Below are 22,464 nucleotides of genomic sequence, written 5' to 3' on the forward strand. Positions count from 1 at the left end.
GGTGAGGCCTCACCTTGAATACTGTCTTCAGTTTTGGGCCCCTCACTACAAGAAAGACTTTGAGGTGCTGGAGTGTGCAACGCAGCTGGTGAAGGGTCTGGAGCACAAATCTTACAGGGAGCAGCTGAGGGAACTGGGGCTGTTCAGCCTGGAGAAAAGGAGGCTCAGGGGAGACTTTATTGATGTCTATAACTACCTGAAAGGAGGTTGCAGTGAGGTGGGTGTTGGTCTTTTCTCCTGCGTAACAAGCAATAGGACAACAGGAAATGGTCTCAGGTTGTGCCAGGGGAGGTTTAGATTGGATAGGAGGAAAAATTTCTTCATGGAAAGGGTTGTCAGGCAGTGGAACAGGCTGCCCAGGGAACTGGTTGAATCACCATCTCTGAAGGTGTTTAAAAGATGTGTAGAGGTTGTGCTTAGGGACATGGCAGTGTTAGGTTTTTGGTAGGACTCGATGAACTTAAGGTATTTTCCAACCTAAACAATTCTGTGATTCTAAATCAAATTACTTGAATATTGCTTACAGAAGATAATTGCTTGTTTGAGAAAAAGGTAGAAACAAAGCTGGGTTGCTTTACTGTCTGTCAAAGAAAGTAACTTATTCCAAGTTGAAGAAAATGGAAGAAGGCTACATATTAAATACTTCTGATTAAATATATGAAAAGGTAAAAAGAACTGTAATACCATTGTGGGTCATATTTTAGAACTCTTAATCAAAAGAAGCAGGTAAAGGAAACAGGTACCAAAAGCATCCAAGGAAAAGTCCCTAATGATCTCTGATTCCTGACATTGCCCTGATCTGTAGCTGACAGAGAGTGATTTAAGTTGTGAAGCATGTAGTTTAATACTTTTCCAGAGATGTTGTCATTTATCATAATTCTGAAAACTCTTGACTTACATTCTGAGAAGTACAAGCCTGCTAAGTCAAGTTCCTCTTCTACCTCTGCTGCTTCTGATTGTCAAATGAATTTGAGGCCTTCCTTCTAATTATTGATATAATTAAAAGGGGTCTTATTTAGAATCTACACATAAACATACATTATTAATATAATCAGTTGCCTGACCTGATCAGTCACCACTTTTGCTGGTATTGGAGTATCTGTTGCTTGCATGAAACCTAAGCCAGTAAATATAAAATTGATCTTGGTGGGAAAAAGAGACGTAAGACATACCCAGTTATTAAGAACATGTATTATTTGATGTTAATAGAGTACATCTTTTTCATGAGGGCACCAAAATGTATTTTGTGCCTGTGAAGGTCTCAGAATAGGGAAAAACTATAATCTCTCTGTAACTGGTCCCACAATCATAGCATATTCTTCCACAAGAAGACCTGGGATAAACTCTGGATTTTACCACATGTAATGTTTGAAATGATATCTTTTTGTTCTGTAAAGGATATATGAAAAAGTTTTGAAATTGACATTTGACCTGAGTGCACGGTTATCTTTATCAATGCAATACAGATGTCTCCAGAAACTTAACTTCTGCTGTAGTCTTCCTTATTTTCACTATGCAGCCCATCAATTCTTTTAAGCCCTTTCCTTTGCTATATGCCAGTTAACTTATCTTACTTTATAAAGATTTTGGGGTAGATTGTGAAATTACTGCAATAAAAGTTTCTTGCACAAATAACTGCAGTGGCAAAGTAGAAAGCTCTCACAATTTTTTTAAGTTTTTCAGAATTTTTGTTTGGCTTTTTAATTTTTGGAATAGTGAAATTTTGTTATGCTTTTCTGTTCAAGTGTCCTTGATTTGAGGGTTCCTACTGTGAATAAACCTTTGCTGACTTTCATTTGACACATTCCCATGAGAAAAAGGGCACATAGGCATTTCACCCCTCTCTATTCTGCTGTGGATTTTGAATTTCTCTTCCTTACAGTTAGAAAAACTAAATGAGCTTTCTTGGGCTTTGCCTGGAGTGAAGCTTTTCTTTGTAGGTAGGTATGTGGCACCTTCTTCATTACTACCCAGTGCAATTCCACTGAAAGGGGACTTCCCCGTATCTACTACCTCAAGTTATGCCTGATGTTGATGATATGCAGTGTTTACATGGAAAGCCTTGATAGCAGACTATTCTGCCCCTGAAAAACAGAAGACAAAGATTTAATATTTATTATATATATTTTTTAAAAAGTAATATTCATTACTATTTGAGTTGCATGTAGTTTTTAACATTTTGGGTGAGTGACACAGAGCTGACTGCTCACCACTGTGAGGGAGAGGTTATCCGTCTGGCCACTGGACCACAAAGTTTTATTGCAAACTGAAAGCAGGGCATTGCCAGTGACTCTGAAAAGCATTATGCACCTTTATGATGCTATATAATAAAGGAAGTATTTTAGAGTATGTTTGGAAATTTCTAAAAGGTGTTAATGAAGATGTTCTTCTCTGCTGCTGTGAGACTATTAAACTGGCAACACTGAAGCGATGTGGCTTTACAAATAAGGGGATACCTTAAAATCAGTGTCAGCTCTAACACATGAGCAAAGTAGATTTTCTATGAACTATAGAGGGGAAATATACCAGCTCCATGTATTTTTAAAGTTATATAGGTTGTCTTGTCTGGAGGTAATCTATATAATTCACACTCTGTTTTCAATCTACATCAACAGCTCCCAAAAACAAGAGATATAGCTATGCTATATTAGGAAAATAGACCCCAACCTGTATTTTGCAGCAGGTACCCATTTCCACCAAGCAACGGGAGCTGTGTTTAATCAGTGCTCTGGTGGGGAGTCCTGCAGTATCTGCCCACTCACTCCTGGTCCCTCAGTGAGGTGCCTTCTAACACATGACAAGGTATTCCAAAGATCTGATTATTTTCATAGTGTTAATTTATGACAGTTTAAAAGACATCTCAGAATTTTCGTAACATTTAAACTGCATGTCTGATAGAAGAAGTAATGAATGGGATCTTCCTCTTCATACTCTGTTCCTCTAGTCAAAGTGTGTGGTGCTTTATTTAAACAAGGAGTCCCAACCATATCAGGGCAATAACTTGTGGGCAACAGATTTTAAGCAAAAGTGGCAAAATAATGCTTTTTCACATGTTTTTCTAAGGGTAGCAAGGGTTTGTATTAAGTGGTTGCAAATTAGTATAACCAAAGAGACTGAATTTCTTTAAATTATTGCTTCTTACTTGGCAGATTTTAAAACCAGCATGTTGCAGCAGAATATGCTCACCAGGAAATGAGGTACACATTCACTTATGCTATCATATGGATTGTGGGATTGTGAGTATGTTTTGGTTTTAATCTTGCAAGAAGTTTCTATGCCAGCTGCTAACTATTAATATTACAGTCAGAGTGAACTAGCACTGTTTTACTTCATGCCTAAGTACTTGCAATTTCCTGGTGTAGTTTGCTTTAGTAAAGTCTGAGAAGTCTTCTGTAGGATCAAGTTCTTAAAAAGTAAGTCCGGTAAGTCTTGGTTGAAGTATCAGATCACTTCTCTCTGCCAAAAAAAAAAAAAAAAGTATAGCTATTACTAAGTATATGTCCTGGAACAGACTTATTTAGCAAATAAACATACTAATTTTTACTCCAAGTTAATACCAAATTGCTAAGAAACTTGCAGCTATGCTGTATACTTGTGGGAGGTGAAGATCTTAGATAATTTGACAGATGTAACTTTAAAAGGAAAAGATAGAATGGGTAATATCTGTGTTGTGCACAGATCCAACCACACATCAGTGATCTACTCCTTCTATTCTCAGACAAAGGGGAAAGCAGGTTAGTAGATGGCCAGGATGTCTCCACACAGCAACCACAAAATGAGCACCATGCCTGGGTGATGAAAATACTTATGTAGCATATATATATATATATAGAGCATATATAAATATGCTCTAGATAGAGATATATATATATATGCAGTACTTACATTGCACATATATATATATATCTGCAAACTGTGGTATTAAGTAATCAAAGTAATTGTCATACTTAAGTTGCACTCATAAATTAAAAGGCTTTGTTCCAGAATGGACTTTGCCACGTGCCTCACATTCTCAGTGAAGACTATGTTAGTTTTAAGAAAGGAAAACCTGATAAGTTGGTTTAAATCTTGCTATGTCTGGACTTTAGTCTAACTCTAGGCAGACAATTACGTTTGGAAAGATGTACAGGTCAGGGCTGGTGCTCAGCTGGGAGCCTCAGCCTGCATGGAGAGGCAGGTGAGAGGTGGTGGGGCCTGCCACATGGATCCTGCCCGAGGATCAGCTCATCTGGTGGCAACTGATGCTTTGCAACCAGGCAGGTTACAGCCAGTGAGCAACACCTTCTTCCTCTGGACAACAGCTTCTCTTGGGTCCCCCTGAGTTTCTACGACCACACAGTCGTGTTCGGAGAAAGAAAAACACTTGAAATCCTGCAGAACCCTGTCAGAAAAGCTGCCAAAAACATTCACCTCGACGGCGGTGGGCAGTGCCCCGTTCGGCCCCGCTGTTACTGCCCGTACTCACCGCAGCCGCGGGCTGGGCTCGCCCCGCGCAGTCCCACGCCGGGTGGTGCCGGCGGTGCGGCCCCGGCCCGGGCAGCGCCGCGCACGGGCTCCGCTCCCGCCCCCGTGCCGGCCGCCGCGCCTTCCCCCGCCGGGGACGCGAGGGAAGGCGCGGCGGCCGGCACGGGGGCTCCGACTTGGGCGAACCGAGCCGTCCAGGACATCTGGCCGGAGAGAAGCGCCGCGGCCTCGGGGGAGCCGCCTACGGCTCCGCCACGGCAGCCGGCGGAGCGCTGCCCGAGGCCCGGAAGGTGAGCGCCGTGCCGTGGGCGGTGGCAGGGAGGGAGGTCGCGGCCGCGGGCCGGACGGGCGGGCGTGGGGAGGGAGCGGGGGTCAGCCGGCGGGCGGCTGCGGGCCGGCCCAGGGCAGGAGCCGGGGCAGCTCTGGAGGCGGGAGCCTTGCGGGGCCGCGGGGCAGGTGCGTGCGCGGGGGGCGCCGCTCCCCGCCCGGCGGCCCTGGGCGGCTGCGGCGCGGCTGGGCGCCGGCGGAGCGCGGCGCTCGCTCGGCTCACGATCGTGTTTGCGCATGACCCCTCCCCGCCTGAGCCCTCCCCTCCCCGGCGGCAGCGGGGAAGGTTAGCCTCAGACACAGGCGGCTGCTCGGCGGCGGCGGCCGCGGCGACGCAGTGCAGAGGTGCGGGCAGGTTGCGCCGGCCCCGCGCCCCGTCTCTCCCACGCCCCGCCTGTCTTCGGAGCCCGCTCCCCGCCGGCGGCCTCCCCGCGCCGGTGTCGGGCCGGCCCCCCGGCCATGAGCGCGGCGCTGGGTGTCCCCCCGCCGCGCCGCCTCCCCCGCCGCCCCCGGCGGCTGCCGGGCTCCAGGAAAGTAGCTTGATGAGTGTCCAAAGTAGCAGTGGAAGTTTGGAGGGGCCGCCATCTTGGTCCCGGCTCTCCACGTCCCCACCGAGCCTGCAGGGCTGCTCCGCGGCGGCGGCCTCCCAGCTCCACGGCGCGCCGCCCGGCAAGCCGCCCAAGGAAGGTAACCAGCGCGCCGCGGGGCTGCGCGGGGGGCCCGGCCCTCGGGGAGGGGCCCGCCGGCCGCCGCCGGAGGCCGGTCCCGGGCTGGAGGGGAGCGGCGGCGGGAGAGGCTGGTGTCCCCGGCGGCGGTGCGGGGTCAGCGCTGGGCCCGGCGGCGGTGAGGGAGCCTCCGCCGCTAGGCGAGCGGGGCCGCGCCGCCCGCGCCTCGTTGTTCCCCCCGCCGCCGGGCCGCGGAGGGGGATCGGCCGCGCTCCCTCCGCTCCCGGGCCGTCCGCCCGCCGCCGGCGCCCGCGGTGGCTGTTCCGGGGCGGCAGCTCGCCGCGTCCTCCCCGAAATCGGTTTCCCTCCGCCAGCGGTAAAGTGAAAGTGCTGCGCCGGAGGATGCGGCCGTTGTTGCTGATGGAGGGAGTCGGGCACTTTTGGCATCTTGGAGGTGGGGAGGAGAGAGGGGCCGACACCGGAGGGTTCGGCCCCGCGGGGAAGGCGCCCCCGGGGGCGGCAGGTTTTACGGCCAGAAGTGACAAGGCGCCTTGCGGCCACCGCGAAATGACTGCAACTTTCTCCTGTCCTCCATCACGCCTTGGATGATAATATTTTTCTCCTCCCTCCCCTGCTCCTCCCCTCTTGTGTTACACCGACAGCGACAGCAGGGTGTTGTGGGTGTTTGCAGGGAATATCTGTATGAAGGTTATGAGCAAACAAGTCCCTTCGCTATTCCCTTTCGGGTATTGTCTGCTTTTCCTCCTTGCGTTGAAATGTATTGCCACAAGATGTAGCAGTTATACAGCTCGTGGATTGCTCGATGCTTTTAGCTAAAATAACTACTTGCTGAACGCCGGTTAGTGGCGGAGGAGAACTTTTATAGATGGATACTTGCATGCCGAGCAGATATATAATTTTACTTGATTTGCCCCAGTTTAATGAATACCGTGTAGCATTTCTTGTAGCGTCTGCAAAACGTCATCGCCCAAACAGGAAACTTAGGAACTTGAAATAACAGTGAAAATGGGGAGTCTTTGTTTTCCAAGTCTCTCCGTAGCTGCTTCTTTCTGGTTTTGTTTGGTTTCGTGATATTTTTTTTCTTTGGGGGCGGGGGAGGGGTTGTTAAGCTATGTAAAGACTTGGTAACAGGGATTTGACATCCTGAAAATGCGTATCGCAGTCCGTGTTTCTCCATTTTCCACACCGGTAGTTGTCAGACTTGTATCACTCTGTGTCACTTTTGCACACGCTCCTCCAGGTAGATTGACATGAAATGCTCTAGAAAATACCTGGAAAGGAATTATGGTATATGTTAAAGATGCTGAGCAAAGTGGCAGGCATTTTGTGCTCATCTTCTCTGGGAAACTGAAGCTTTTAGAAAAACAACCACTGCTGGCCCAATATATAGTTTAAGTTTATTGAGAGTAGGTTTCTTCAGTATTGCGACACTTGTTATCAATACGCGTGCATATAATATTCCCGCAGACTGTATAGATGAGGTATTTTTGCATGTATTTCAGATACCTGGCATATAAGTCTGAAATTATTATTGCAGCACAACTTATATATCTATTTATTTTAAAGAAAAATTATGTTTCTTGAGTACCGCTTTTTAGACATTGAAAAAAATCTTTGTGAAATTAGTTTTTAATGTGGTGGTTATGATGCTTTTTACTTTTTTCTTTCTTAGGACTCATGGTGTTGGATTTTTCTAGGTACTGTAATTTACATCCTCTAATGCAGGTTCATGGGTTACTGAGTAATCAAAACCCTGGTGTTTGCTTAGTACTATAATGTACTGTGTGTGCACGGTGTTCCTGGGTCGCGATAATTGTGCATCCTCACTAGGCAGCTCTGTTTGAAAATCAGCATAAGCTGCCAGCCATACTTGGATTTACATTTTATGTTTGTGCTCATGGGATGTTATCAGCACACTTTATGTGTAGACATTTTACAATGAAGTATCTTGCCTGAAAGCAGTAGGCCCCAAAATATAAACATGTTCGTAGACATTGCCTTATATATGTGAAAGAATGATGTCAGATCAAACTAATAAATGTGCTGTATTTGCAGTGCAATGTATTTTTAGAAGTTTGTGCTCTCATCGATTTTAAACTTGTGATACCTTGTGATGTTAATGGAGATCATGAGCTTTGGGGCAGTGCAGGAGGCTGCCGGCCCATACTGAATCAGTGCTGCATCGCCACTGATGCCTGTGCCAGTTTTAACTGGAGAATATTTCCAGATATGGACCATTTGGCACTGGGGCTGATCTTGTGCCCCAGCCTGGACTTCTCCTTTGTGGATTCCGATCTCATTGTTTGGCTTCTGTGATGGTTCTGCTCGTGTTGCCTTCGGATGTGCAGGCCCTCAGTGCGTGCACCATGTGTGCTGTGGTTTATCTGACTGTACTTGTGATTCACTGTGAAAATTTGGCACAAGCCCACATCTCTCACACGGGTTTTTAAAGGTTCTGATTTATTGAGAACAGAAACCCACGGCACCCTGGTTTAGCACGTCCTACTGATACTGTATGAAGCTCTAATATGGAGGAAACAAACAGAAGAGCTCTGGTATATATAACTATCACACAAAGTTATTTTTAAAAAAAATGCAATGCCTTGTCAGTATCAAAAAGGGACTACTTGGGAACTAGAAGTGAAACTAAAGAAAATAATTAATCTTTTCTGGAATGCACTACAACGTTTCAGCAACAGTTTTCATTGAATGTTATCTTCTATATCTTGGCTTACAAGGACATCATGGCTTAGCTGTATAAATTTGAATTTATGTTTTAAGGTTTTAAAATTAAAGGACTGGGGTGGACTTGAATACAATTGCATCTGTACACTTACATGGTACCAGAATAGTCTCTTGTTTGCATTTCAGTATAGCTTGTAAATGTCTGTAGTTCTGTCAATTGTTTTATATGCCAATAACTTGTGTGTGGGATATGTGGCCACTTATTCAAGAGCCCTGCAGTAGATGCTATCAGGAATTTAGGAGGACTGTTACGTGGTATTATTTTACATACAGTATGTGATTGTGTGGCTAAATCTTGTGCCACAGCTCACATAATTGTACTCACGCAACTTCATGTTTGAAGTTTATTGAGTTTTGACTGCTTTGCGGGTGTAACTAAGAAGACCGAAGCATATAGCTGGAAAGTACTGTATTGTAAATGGAGGATGTTCAGGTCATTGCTGACAAGACAGAGAGACAAGAGGTTTTGGGTGATACATATGAGTGTCTTTGGGTAGCTTATTTTTTGAGGTTGGGAGCAGTGCCACAGTGTCTGATGGTCAAGCATGATGCTTTGCAAGTTATTTTTTGTGTGTGCTGTTGGCTTTGAACACCTTACAAAAAGCAAAACTGCATGCCGAATGCAACTTTGAATTACCACAACAGGAATGTGAATTTCAGTTTTCAAATATGAAACCATATGGCAACAAATTGGTAAATAAACTCGTGACATCTACTTGACACTCTTTGAATAACTAATGTTGTAGATGCAGCAAATTTTGTTGGTGACTTTTAAAAAAAATCTGATAAATGTGTATTATTTGTATTTGTTGTTGCCTAAGATGTGATAGTTGTATATCTGAGCATAAAGGTACAGTTTATTTCCTCCTTGAGTTTCCAGTCTACAGAATGTTTCCAGATGCTGGATTGTGTCACAGAGGCTACATACACTATATTATTCCATGAACATGAAAGCTACCTGATCTTATTAAGACTTCCAAGATTGGTGGTTTTTTTTGCTGTTGTTTGCTTGTAGTGCAAAAACTCAGCTGCTTTATTTGCTTAACCAGTAAGGTCTCAGTAAGTTTATTAATAGTTTCTTGTCATTCAGCTGTAATTGAGAATTTTATGAATTTGGACAGTTTATGTGGGAGCAGAGAAGAATGAGAATGCTTCATGTTTAAAGATGATGGTATATTTTTACTTAGGATGAGCACAGCAGTCATAAAAGATTCTTTAGGCTGGCTATAGCATGAGTGGGTGTTGTGTATGACTGTATGTTGTTCCACTGATATGCACAGATTCTGGCTTGTGATATTGCCGTTTCTGTTGCAGATGTGTTCTTCATAGTGAGCTGACGCTTATGCCAGATTCTCACGAGATTTTATATCATGTCAAATTGAGACATGGGAGAAGACAAACTTTTTTTACAAATATGGGCCCATGTTTGAATCTGGTTTTCTGAAAGGCAAATGCTGCAGAGAATAGAGTAAATTAGTACTTGGGTGATTGTTTTAATTCTGTTTTAACTTGCCAAGAACAGAATTTCCCGTTAATGTATTCCATTTTAAAGAGAGAATCAATATATTAAAGGATAGTCTGTATTTATTTACTATTCTCTCATTTAAAATAAAAAGCCTGTTATTTCTCTCGTTCTTTTTTTTTTCTATAATTTTTTCTCTTGTTTGCTTTTTCTTTCAGCAAGTAAATTGTTTTCTTCAGCAAGGTGAAGTAAACTTGCTTATTAGTAATAACTCTGGTCTGGAATTAGTCTTGACATTTCTTTGGGTTTTCTTAGAGCCTGGTAATCCTGAATGATTGCAAAATACTGTTGGGACTCCTGGGAAAAGCTACTGTGTATATATGTGCATCACAGTCAAAGTTAGGTCTGTATAATTTTGGTACTGAAGAATGGAGATTATGGAAATATGACAGACTTGAATAATCCTTTATGCCTTCTGTATTCTTGATAAAAGGTTCTCTATTGAAGTAGTATTCGCTTCCAATCCAGATTACTCCCATACTAAATTTTTGGCATCCGTGCTGAGTTTTTTTACACAAGAAAATGTTGAAGTTAGTAAATTGTGTTTATGCAGTAGAGTATTTTCTGAACTGTAGCTCCCCTAAAACATAAAAGCACACTAGGGTAGGGGGAAGAAAAGCATTGTCTTTAGGAACTTTTTATTCTTTCTGTTTTGCTTGGTGTGTTTCAGCTGTAAAAAAGGAAAACGGAAATTTGGTTTGCCAAATTGCTCTGGGTGGAGGGGAGGGTGGGTAGAGGGAGAAGAGTGGTCAGGATTTCTGTTGGGAATGCCGGTGCTCCAGCTGTGATCGCTGGAGAGCGGTTAAACAGAAACTGCCCGCCATAGTATACCCCAGTTTCTCAGGTGGGCTTGCGGGTGGAAAACTTCTAATGGTTGCTGAAGATAACAAGGGACAAATACTGCACTTTATGCTCAGTACTTGAGGATCGAGTTCAGCAGCAGTGGAGAAGGGTTAGTGAGCATCAGAAGGTATTTTGAATCCTACATTTCCCTTCATCCTGACTCCATCCATGTTGAGGTGCTGTGTTTGAGATAGAAACTACAGGTCTGCTTCTTTCCCAGGCACCTTGTCTCTGGAGGTCTCACTCCTTCCTTTCATTCCTGAGGGACATGGCAGCAGAGAAGTCCTGGCAGCCAGCCTTTCCCTGGGTAGGGTGTAGTAGCTGGTAGGAACATGAACACTTGTAAAGTTGATCGACCTCTAGTCAAACTGAGTCCCAGAAGAGGGGAGCAGAAGGGCTTGAGTGAGGTTGGACATGCTGAAGATTGACGGGGAAGACTCGGGTAGCGCGAGCCTTTGGGGCTGGGTCTGTGCTGGAGGAATTGACTGAAATCAGGGTGATTATATTACTAATTTTAATCATGGCTTAAATCAGTGAGCAGGAAATCCTGATTAAATAATTGTTTTTAATTTTATTTTGCATTTGTGCTTAATTATTTTTCTTAAAGAAAAGTTGATTCTAATTGGTCTAATTTGATCATGCGTCTTGCTAGGCAGGAGGGTGCACATCTATATGCATTTATTTAAGTAGTTATACAGCTTAGATTCTTAATGTTTAAGAAACATAATTTCCCATGCTTTAGAAAGCTTTTAGCTAACTTTATTAGTGAAATAAAATGAATCCTAATTGTGCTAGATACATAAGAAGAAACAAATATATCCAAATGTGTTTTGCATTTAAACCAGATTAAGTAGAATTGTCTGTAGTTTGTGAAATGAGTCAGTTATTTCTGGTCACCGCGCCTTGCGAGATTGAGAGTTAACAGATCAAATCCAGTGACTGTTCCTTCTTGCTCATCATTTGGAAAAGAAAGCCATGCTTCCCGCTTTCCAAGTTGCCAGTTGGTCCTTAGTGGTTCCAAGTGAACCAACTGTTGCAGTGGTTGAACAAACGAAAATGGCAGAAGCAGCTGATGGTGAAAGCCGCTTGAGTGCTTCGGAGTTCCGATCTGGGTGGCTTCCAGCGAGGTGGTGGTTTGGCTGCCAGCAGAGCATTAAAGTTTACATTGCTTGAATGTATTTTTCCCTTGTACGAATTTAATAGATCATAAACTTTAAGCCTCACCATAGATTCTTATCTCTCCATGTTTAGCTTAAGTGTTTAATGCTGGAGTGTATTTTTTAAATAAGCAAATAGGAAAATTCATCCACTCTGTGCTCCAAAGGCCTTTTTAACTTTAGCAGGAGAGGCATTGAGGCTAACAAATGTCCTCCAAGGATTTAGAGGGAAAGCTAGGAGTCATTGGATAATTACATATCTGTGACAGGAATCTGATCGCTTTGGAATGGGAAACTTAATTTACTGGAGCTTTTACATGAAGCTGAGCGTCAGGGAGGTGAGTGTTCCCTGCAACCGCCTCTACTTGCTGCACGGTGGCAGCAGGAGCATTAAGCAATGTATCTTGCCTCATCATATCTGCACAGTTTTAAGTGGGTGGAAGCTTAAAGGCCGCGGTGCTTTCTTTATAACGTCCTTAAGAACAAAGCACTCTGCGCTTCAGATTTTAAGAGATGAGGATGGTGGTAAGAAACTCAAGTGCCTTTTACAGGAAATGAAGCCCGACCATAATTACTTGGCAATTGGCAAGTGCTGGATTCCCTTTCTTTGGGCTTCTGATACAGCTATACCTATAAGAGAAAAGGAAGAAAAATATCCTTTTTTGAGGAATAATGGGAAATCTTCATACTTTTAGGAAAATCCCTTGTATGATGTCACATACACCCAGCGTTTTAGATATTTAGTTTTATGACTGTATCTTGAGCTCAAAGCGTATAGATGCTTCAAGCGCTGTGTTCTGCAGCTATAGCTTCTGGTGGATTGCAAATGTTTATTTTTTAGTAATAGGACCTCTGAACTGTATGCTTAAGAGCAACAAATTGGAAAGTGACATTAAATATGGAAATAATTATTTAAGTTGAAATAATGTGAGGTGCTGGTCTTCACTCATTGGGTCTCTGGTGCCTCTGAGATCACACAGCTTTACCTGAAGAGGGGTTTCACATTTCTCTTCCCAACCACTGAACTCTTGGACCTCTTGATTCTGTGGAGACAAACTCAGAGGATGCTGCAAGTAGGATTTCTAATACTTCTTTTTTTCACTGCTGCGGCTTAGGCTACTCAGGCCCGTACACTGCATAGCTGTATTTGTTAACTGTTGTTTTTCCAAGTCAATGCTGCGTTCTCATAGGTTCCACAATTTTGTCCCGAATTTTGCTATTTCGGTCCTCAGGGAGGTTACAGTATTTGCTCTTTCTTTGCTTATTCCTAGTAAAAGTGATGAGAGAAGTAATATCCTTTAGTAAGTTGACATTTTCATTATAAAGCAGTTGAAAATAAAATCCACACATTATTAGTAATATTTTCTTTAACATCAGTAGAAACATGTATTTTTATATTAATTTATACAGAATTATAATTAAAAATATGTTTGTTTAGACAGGACAACTTTTTTGGTTGACACTGGTGACTTACAGCAAGCTAAGTGATATCATTCTAAGTGATATAATTGTAAAGACCAACTGTATTTGCACATTCAAGATTGTGATGAAACAGTTCTCTTAATAAATATGTTGTTTGTATGATGAAAAATAGAGTAACTTTGAAATAGCCGTGAGTTTTTATATTTTACAAATATTATGTTAGTTTATGTGGGAGAACATTTGCAGGTATTATGTTGGAGGTCTCTGTTGGCAAATGTTTTTAGTCTGGATGGGTAATTATCTGTTTTTAACAGTTCTCTTAAAAGATGTTATCAGAAGTTTGGAAACTTTTCAAAGTAAAAGTCCACTGCTCAGGCAAATCCAGGCAAGTGTCCTGCCCCCCTTCCCGCTCCCCCTGTTACCTTCACCAGCCAGGTGAGAATTTACGGGGAGAGAAGAGTGATGGTGGTCTAAGTGGTGTCATTATCTTCATGAGGTAATTCTTTTGTTTTAGTTGTGGTGATTATAGATTATTAAGAGTTGGTTAATCAGTATTAGGCAGTAGATATTTTTTGTTTGGTTTTTGTTTCTTTTGCAAGTCAGTTATTCCCTGAGCCGGCTGTTGTTTGGGAGTGGTTGCTGTGTCTTTGATACATGTTTTAGAAACTTTTTGATTATTACTGTTGCATTTTAGTTTCCGTAGTTTTATTCACAGTACTGAACCATGGTAAAAGTCTGTCTTGCAAGTTTTCTGCAAGCTTTAACTTGTGGAGTAATTCTTGTTGTAGTCCCTTTGTATTTAGTATTATGAAGGGCCATTATGAGGAGTGGGATTTTCATATTTTAAAATTACTATGGGATACAAATAGAAGTAAATCCTGGAGATGCAGGTTTAGGATTTTTAAATATTACAAAAAATACTTTTTACTGTGCTTGTTATTGCCTCAGTATGTGATTGCTTTTTGTGGAGTTCATTGCCTATTTAATTTACCTCTACTTATATAATCTTATTGCATGTTACCTCTTTGTAATTAAATTGTATTATTAAATGATTGTGGTACTAATAATGCCTAAGAGGGGTAACACCAGTATTCAAACTATGAAAGGCATGTCATGGTCTTTGCTTCCTTGTTAGAAGATATTTTGTATTCTGCATCCATAGATTTTATTTTTTCAGTCCCTTGCTTGATACATGCTGTCACATCCTGAACATCCAACTGGTTAGTATTAAGGAAGAGGCAATTTTATATATAATGCATGTACACACTTTTATATATGCACAAAGTCTGTGTGTGAAGTCTCGATGAGTTGTCTGTTTAGTCATTAGGAATACTAATGTTGTTAGGGACCCCCATCCCCCACAGCATTTCACAAACAAGTTACACTTACACAAAAACTTCAGCTGCTCTTCAGTAAAAATGTTCTAAATTCCTGTTGTCTCTTGTTACATACTTCTTAAAAACTTGACTCATTTTTTCAAATATGTAATTTCGTTAAACCTGCTGATGAGTATTGCAGATTATATAAAGTTTGGCTGCTAGATTAATGGTACTAGTTTTGCCATATCTTGAGTTTTAGCTCTTTACGTTGCTGTTTGCTTTTAAATAGAAAAATGTAGAGATCACAAAAAAAAAGCAGTCTGGTTGTGTATTAAGATTATAGATTAGTATTGTATTTATTTTATTTTTCTCTCTATTTGTTGTATTTGCAACATATGTCATAATTTGGGAATGAAATATTGAAGTTATGACAACAAAATAATTTCCAGTAAATGACCTTAATAGTGACTTTTTTTTTCCTCCTTCTCTTCCCTGTGTCGTGTGATTGAAAGTTGACCTGATTTGTTCTCCTGGCTAAATCACATCGTGCTGTTCTCTCGGAGCCTTTCACTTGTTTTTCTCTTCTGCAGAAGTGCAAACAACAGGCACCAGTCTCTGCCAGAGTCTGACAACACCTTCCTGCTGTTTTCCTTAAATCTCTCTTTTTCTTCAAGTTTGTTCACACAAAAGAAAGGGAGAGAGGGAGAAGCTGCTGGTTTTGCTTTTTTTTGTTGTTTTTGCAGCTCTGAGATCCCATCTTTCTAGGGGAAGTGAGTGGTGAGGCAGCAGTAGCAGTGTCTGTCAGAAGTTGCAGTCTGGCGGTGCGCCGCTGTCCCCGAGGCGCTGCGGCTGGGGTGTGTGCTCTCGCCTGGACCAGCTCCTGCCTCCTCCCACCCTCAGTTTCCCTTCCCGACCAGTGCTGGGCCACAGGGGTGACCTCCAGTCTTGTCCCACTCCTCTGCTCCCCTGTGCTAAGCTGTCCTTTTCCCCCTGAAGTCGCGGTCCCCCTGCCCAGCTTGCAATTGTGCATGCTGGTGATTTTCCTGGAGGGAGGGTGATCTTTGAAAAAGGGAGCAGGTTTATGCTGTAGAAGCAAGAACCTTCCGGACATTCAAGCATTGGCTGCCTGCGCTCAGCTGGAGCTACACTTGGTGGCGCGGTTTTGTGAGGATGCGGCTGGGAGTCTGTCCTCTGGTGTCCCCCAGTGTGTCACCATGCAGGAGCCTTCCTGCTGTAGAGCCGGCAGCAGTGGTGCCTGCTTCGTGTGGTGTGGGGTTCACAGCCGCAGTGCCTGTGTCTAGAAAGACTGGAGAGGAATGTTGGTTTATCTTAGCTGTCAAAATTCTGCTTGAGAAAAAGTGAAATCCAGTTCTAAGGTTGTTGTGGATAAAGGTCCAAATGAGGGATTTGGGGTAAATAACAGATTTTGTTAGTATTTTTTCTGTCTTTAATAATGAAAATTCTTCACGGTTTTTAGGTTTAAGTCAAGACAGGTCATTAAAATGACTTTTTGTTGCACCAGTTGAGTTATTGGATCTGGTTTGTTGTATGAATGATCCAAAGGCACTAAGCAGAAGAGTTTATTTCTGGCAAAATAAGATGGTTTTAGTACAATTTATCTTACTTGGTGAATAATCATGTTAGCATGTAGTACTTGCAGTACATTATTTTGTTATACGAAAGCTGTACATAAAAGCAGAGAATTAGTCATTCAAGTACAACCAAAATAGGTATCTAGCATCACTAGCTGTTAGGGATGTAAAATGGCTTCGTTAGACACTAAACTGACCTTTTTCTAAGAGGTATACCAAAACCTGCATGGTGTACTTGGTCACTGGTGTTTGCATTTGCCACCTAATATTTAGAAGCTTTTCCATGTATAGATGTCACCATGTATGCATGTTAACGGTGGCAACACGGCATTGGCAGCTGCTGGGGCAGGTGGTGGCGTCGGCCCTGCTAGCGGTGGTGGCTCCTGCTGCATGGGCAGGGTGAGGAGGGTGGCCTCCAACTGGCCTTTTTCTGAATTCACTGCAAACTGCTGTTGGTGAAACTTTCTCTTTCCTGATGTGTTGGGGTTTGTGTTTTGGGGTTTTTTTGGGGTTTTTTTTTTTTTTGGTTTTTGTTTTTTCAAATGCTTTTACTAGTTTTTAAACTTCAGTTGTCTCTTCGCCACTAAGACAGACAGCCCACTAGAGCGGTGGGCCTGTGGCGTGAGCAGCAGGTCCCCTTGCACGTCTGCAGACTCGTCGGGGCTTTAACCTTCTCTGACTGTACAGACATAGGTCTCATTTGGCCCATCCGTCTTTTCTAACTGATGGAGGTAAGCCTGGCTCAGTTCTGGATCCTCGAAGTCCATTATAGATTTATTGATAGATCAATTCCTTTTTTTTTTTTAAATCTTCTGTGTGGTTAGCTTGGTGTTCAGTTACCCCCAAAGTCAAGAGTGTGGAAGCAGTCGAGGCAAACATACGCCAGGTGAAATGCATCCCGATTTATCAGCCATTGGTAAGGTGTGCCGCTGCCTCCCGGTAGCGCTGGCTGTTGTGTCTCCGATGGGCTGTACAAGTTGGCTCTGAGAACCCCGCTGCAGCCACCCGAGGGGTTTCATGGTCCTCCCTTGCTTTTGGTATGAGCTGTTTTAAGGAGAAGTGCTGCTTTATCTTCTGTTAGTTGGAGAAGAGAACTTGGATCACACTTGTTTCTTCTTAAATTAGGCTGCAGTGGTCCACAGATGCCATTATAGTGTCCTTATCCTTTAACTGAGAAGAAATGTCGTTAGTTCCATAGGGCAACAAGTACTATGTAGCTGAGTGTTCAGGTGCTTCTACATGGTGGATGATGTTAATTGCACGTAAGTATTTTTACTGGTGTCTTGAAATATGGTTTGAATATATACCTGACTTTTTTTTTTTTAATTTGCAATATCAAAGACTTATAACTCTGCCCTTTCCTAATTTCTAGTTGCCCTCAGGGCTTCAACTGCATTTATGTTGCAAAATGTTATTCACGTGATCACAGACTTTGTTCCATGAAGTCTGTTCTTTGCTCGGTTCTCAGGAAGAGACTGTGTTGAAAGGAGTGAGAAACCTTTCTTTCTTTTAAAACTTGAATGAAAGTGATAGTATAGCAGAAAAGAAAGCTGGTTTAAAATTAGGTGATGAACACTGCAAAGGAGCAATGGCTGTAATGCAGATTTCTTTAATGATAATGCCGAGGAACACTAAAAGTGAATTTTTGACAGATGGTTACATAGGATGCTTTTTTTGTTAACTACGCGGGTGTTGAATTTTTAAAAATGTTCAGTACACAAAGTTGCAACTGAATTTAATGTATACTGTGGGTATCAACAGGCTTTGTAGCTGTGCTGTAAGAAGGATGAATACAAAGTTTGAAATATTTCTTACCCTTAGTCTCAAACTTGATTTTTCACTGATGCATGTGTGATTTCATAGAAGTCTCATTTTTCCCTATCTGTATAATGGGAGCAATGCTGCAAGGTCCTAGGAAAACGTAGGTGTAACATGTCAGCTCTGTGTGTGTAATTTATCTATTTAGAGCTGTATTCTGGGAAGCTCCTCCCTACAAGAGACTTTTAAAAAATGGGTTTCTTCCCCTATTCAGCGAAGCTTGGGTTGCCTTGTCAGTTCAGAGGCTGCTAGTTGAGTTGTACTTTATTTTTTTTAAGGAATAGTATCTAGTTGCCTGATTCTTTGAGCACCACCTATCCTCTAGTCAGGGTGCCTACAAGAGGAAGGTAGTGAGCTGCTGGCAGGTCGCATGGCCCTGCTCAGCACAGGGACAGGGTCCCAACTGCATGAGCTGCCTGGTGTGGTGGTTTCTCACCAAGCTTGTGATCCTGCAGTTTAAATCTCTTAATGTAATTCTTTTTGTTTCAGTTTTTGTATTTTCTATGCTATGTGCACCATGCAGATATTTTGAAAAGAGGAAACTGACAGTGCTGTTCGAGGTTTGTACCCTTTTTTCTTAAAATGGTGTAGTTCAAAAACCAAAATAGTTCATGAGTCTTGTGGTGACAGTTAGAGGTGAATTTATTGTCACAGTTTAATCTTAGAGGTGTAATAAGCTTTTTTGCATGTTTGTTGAACTGTGGCCTCTTACCTAAGTATATGGGAGTTGAAGTTACAGTTGATCACAGTGTTAAGAGTGAAATAGATTAATATACTTGGAAAGACTTAGGATTTTTTGCTTTATTTCTTATTTATAGCATGTAATGAAGAGAACAGTATAGGTTAAGAGTTATGTCCTGTGGTCAGCAGTTGTACGGTGCTGTGTGCTGCAGGGAGCAGAGCCCTGACCTCGGCCTGCGGGGCAGGGGCTGCCTGCGCTGGGGAGCATTTGGAGATCATGAGGGCAGAAGTGGCAGCAGGAGCTACAGAAGTAAGGAGATTAGGAAATTCAGGGAATTAGCAACTGAAACACACTTCTGTTGACACAAATACAGCTTTCAAATACCAAATGACTGGTATTGTAACTTGGAAAAATAAGAAACATTTATTCTACTAAATTGTTGGGGGTTTTTGGACCGCCTTTCTACCCTATAGGTAACTTGCAGTCAAAGTTATTTAGGGAAAAGCGGCGCAATTTATATTTGTTCCTTCATGGTTTACTTTGTCTGAGGAGGGAGGGTGAGAACCAAAAGCCTCGTGGGAAGGGGCACTGGCGCTCCCTTCCTGCTCACTAGGTGACCTCTGCTTTCAACTTCCTTTTCACTCCTTCCTTAGATAGCAGAAACTGCTGTTTATTTTTGATATGTGCGAAAGGCCTGTGCCATTTTAAATTCTTGCAGACAGCCATTTCATGGACTTGAGCATTGAGAACTCCTGGTTTGTTTCCTTGTAAGTGAATGCACCAAATGAAATCCACTGTACTTTCTAGTATTTCTCTAGGTGGATGTTTCTTCTTCAGGACTGCTCCAGGCTTTTAGTGCTTTTCAGCATAGAGAGATAGAAAGTAGTGCACTTTTGTTTGGAGTGTGATGCACTTTTTGGGAGTATCACAAAACTGGTGTTATCTTGTGACCTGTTAGTCTGCATTGGCAGCAAGTGACCCATGAACGTGCAGTGTGCTTCTCCCTGCCTGCTGCCTCTTCCCTAAGGGCATAGGGAGCGTCTGGTTTTGCAGCAAATGAAGCTGAAATGGGCAAATTCTGCTTCTCCTTTTCTGTCTGGATACCTTTCACAGAACTGTCTGGAAGCAACAGTAATTGCTGCAGATTCCTCTACACAGACCTGAAAGGGGAGCTGGTGGAGATAGGCAGGCAGCACGTCACCTGCATGCATGCAGCCCAGGCTCTTTTAGTTTGTGTCTCTCTTGACATAATGTTGTGTTCAAGGCAGATGTTTGCTACCCAGGAATACAGTCTTTTAGTATTTCTGCCACAGATGTCTCACATAATTTTGGCCAAGACATTAAGTGCTTTCTGTAGAATGCAGATAGGCTTTTCCTACCTTATGGGGAAATTGTAAGCATAAACTTATTGTCTGTGTATTGTATATTCGTTTATTGATCCTAGCAGTAGTACAGTGCAATATAGCATCACGGATACTGCACTATGGGACAATAACAAGGAGTTTTTTACTTTTGATTGACCAAGGATATCCAGTAGACTAAAGCAGCCCAAAGGAGTGCCTTCATATTTTCTTCTAAGCTTTCTTCTAACTTAGTAGAATACAATCATAAACCAATGCATTTAGTGTAGTTTTTCCTTATCCAGAACATTGTTCTTAACTCTGAAGAAAGAAAAACTAACTGCTTTTGACCTTAAACATCTATAATGAATCTTCCCTTTCCAGGAGAAAGCCCCATGGAACCTAGATATGATTGTTTAAGGCTTTATGGGAGATTTTAAAGAGGTTTGTATCACATTTATGCAGGCACAGACTACAGTGGTCAGAAATGACAAGAAACATCAGGAGGATGTGCTAGTTGGCTACCCAGTTGCTGCCAAAACTGACAGTTGTCTTGAACAAAACTTTATTAAAAGCACCTTAAATGAGTGCTTTGTATCTCTGATTGTCCTGTCACTGTAGCAGATGTTCAGATCAGATGTTGTCATTAAAAAGGCTTTACTGAAGATGCATTTGTTTTTCAGTATCTATACATTTATTCTAAACAGACTGAATGCTTAGAGCAGTACTTTACACAGTGAGAGTCAACTGGTTAGTAAACCTGCTGTCAGGTATCTCTGTCTTTAGCTGCAAAGAGCACAAAATGGTCAGCGAAGACCAAGTTAACAAACCTGCTTGTTTCTTTGAAACATTCTGGCTCTGCCAGTTTGGTGGTGTTGAAAAGCCACCAAAATCTTTCTGCCAAATCAGAACTTGCTCTTTGATCACTCTTGGCAGTTCAGAATAATCTAGAGAAAAATTGCAAGTGAGTAATCCAGGTTTTTAAAAAGCAGGAAAATATGACACTTGGGATTATGTAGGGACAAGCTGCAAAGGAATGGATGCCATTTCTTGTAATGAACATGTTCAGGATATCACCCATCTAGTTTCTCTTCGTGCAGAGTGTTGACTTCTTTGGCAGGCTTGTTCTGCATATGGTTTTGTAGCCAACAACTTGGAAAATATTTTTTTAGCTATTTTTTAATTTTAATTTTTTAAGCTGGTAGTTGTATGATTTCAGAATAAGTATTTTTAAGGAGGACATTTCCAAAAGGGATATTATTCACTGATGCTGCTGCTCTATGGAGTATTTTTTTGTAGTGGCTTTTCTGTTTGATTGATATAGGAGGGCTTTCTTAATAAAGAAACATCTTGCAGTTGGGGATTTTGGTCTAGGAAGTACACTCTGATCTTACCTAACTCAATATTGTTTTTAAGAGCCTAGAAGGGATTACTGGACATGAAGAGGGGTTTTAGAAGTTGGAGATTCTTCCAAGTAGATTGTTCTGCTGTTGGGCATAGCAGATGTTTCTGTTACTATGCCCATTAACTTACCTGTTGAATTCAAGTTTCGTCAAGGTGTGTGGAGAGGCGAAAATACAGTGATACCAATTTTCAGAATGTAGCCTCCTTACTGCTGTTGAGGGACGGCAAATCCAAGAGAAACAGTTTTCAAGATACTAGTACTATGCTGCATGTTCTTTCAGTTGTCCTTTCTCCCTTCATTCATCACGCTAAAATTTATTCAACAGACTCAGGAAGGACCTTGCCGTGGTACTGTTGCTCACAGCAGTGTTTGCTATGCTAACGCTTCCTGTACGTGTTGCACATGGCGTTATGTAGAACTTAATGGAAATGGATAAGTAGATGCCATGTTGAATGTTTTATGCCATGTCTTCTCTCTATTAATTATTCTATACTTTCCAACTCCTATCATTAATAAGGAAAAAATGCTGCAAAAATAATGGCGTAATAATTTCTGGGGCAAGATGGGAAAAATTTGATCTGTAAAGAATTCCTTCAGCAAAAACTAGCATAAAGAAAAAGTCTGGCTAAAACCCAGGCCGTTATAAGGATTCACGTGCCAAATAAAACTAGATGTTGACTTGTTTTCTGAATAAGAACAGGTTTGGAAGGAGACACAGCATGCCATTGTTTTCAGTGGATGTTGCAAAAAAGCTTCAGTAGCTTTCAGACCCATCAGCACCATTAACTGTTAGACAGACTTCAGTCTTAAAAGCTGTCATGGACATGCACGTTATCACCTTGCAAGTTTGCGATGTAATTTTTAAAGGTGCTCAGTCAGGTGGGTTTCTTCTTTTTTTCAAGTCTTTCTGTTGCTTACATTAGTGCTTATCTGTCAGAGGTACGGTGCTGCACCTCAGGTTGTGTTCACACTTGTGCAATAGGTGTGTTGTCTATAGTGTTGAAGGAAGGTACAATTACTTTTATGCAATGTGTGGGAAAATGCCGTCACTCAGAAATAAGAGCTCGTGGTTCCTTCAGGCCAGTGCATTGCTTATGAGCCATGTGTGGCTTTCAGGTAATTCAATCGTACTTCCAAGGGTG

General features: G+C 42.2%; 2 protein-coding genes across 3 annotated transcripts in view; one reads left to right on the forward strand and one right to left on the reverse strand.

Moving 5' to 3' along the window:
* Positions 1–874: 874 nt before the first annotated feature.
* On the reverse strand, positions 875–5,030 carry LOC309441353 (uncharacterized protein; the record flags this gene model as incomplete). The annotated part of the gene is made up of 2 exons (XM_082055985.1): positions 875–3,456; positions 4,466–5,030. The coding sequence occupies 2 exons, from the start codon at positions 5,028–5,030 to the stop codon at positions 3,407–3,409; spliced, it is 615 nt and encodes a 204-aa protein (XP_081912111.1). The 3' UTR covers positions 875–3,406.
* Positions 4,620–22,464, forward strand: part of TLK1 (tousled like kinase 1) — a 68,988-nt gene continuing 51,143 nt past the window's right edge. Inside the window, exon 1 of one of the 2 annotated variants that reach the window (XM_082056607.1) lies at positions 4,620–4,754. Coding sequence is in view for 1 of the 2 variants with exons in the window: in XM_082056606.1 (XP_081912732.1) it covers positions 5,334–5,478 (145 nt within the window). In the remaining variant the exon portion in view is untranslated. Of the gene's footprint in view, positions 4,755–5,011; positions 5,479–22,464 lie in introns of those variants that run through there. The other variant, XM_082056606.1, reaches the window with a different exon arrangement.

Source organism: Streptopelia decaocto (genome assembly GCF_964273445.1).
Source record: "Streptopelia decaocto genome assembly, chromosome: 6".
NCBI lineage: Eukaryota > Metazoa > Chordata > Aves > Columbiformes > Columbidae > Streptopelia > Streptopelia decaocto.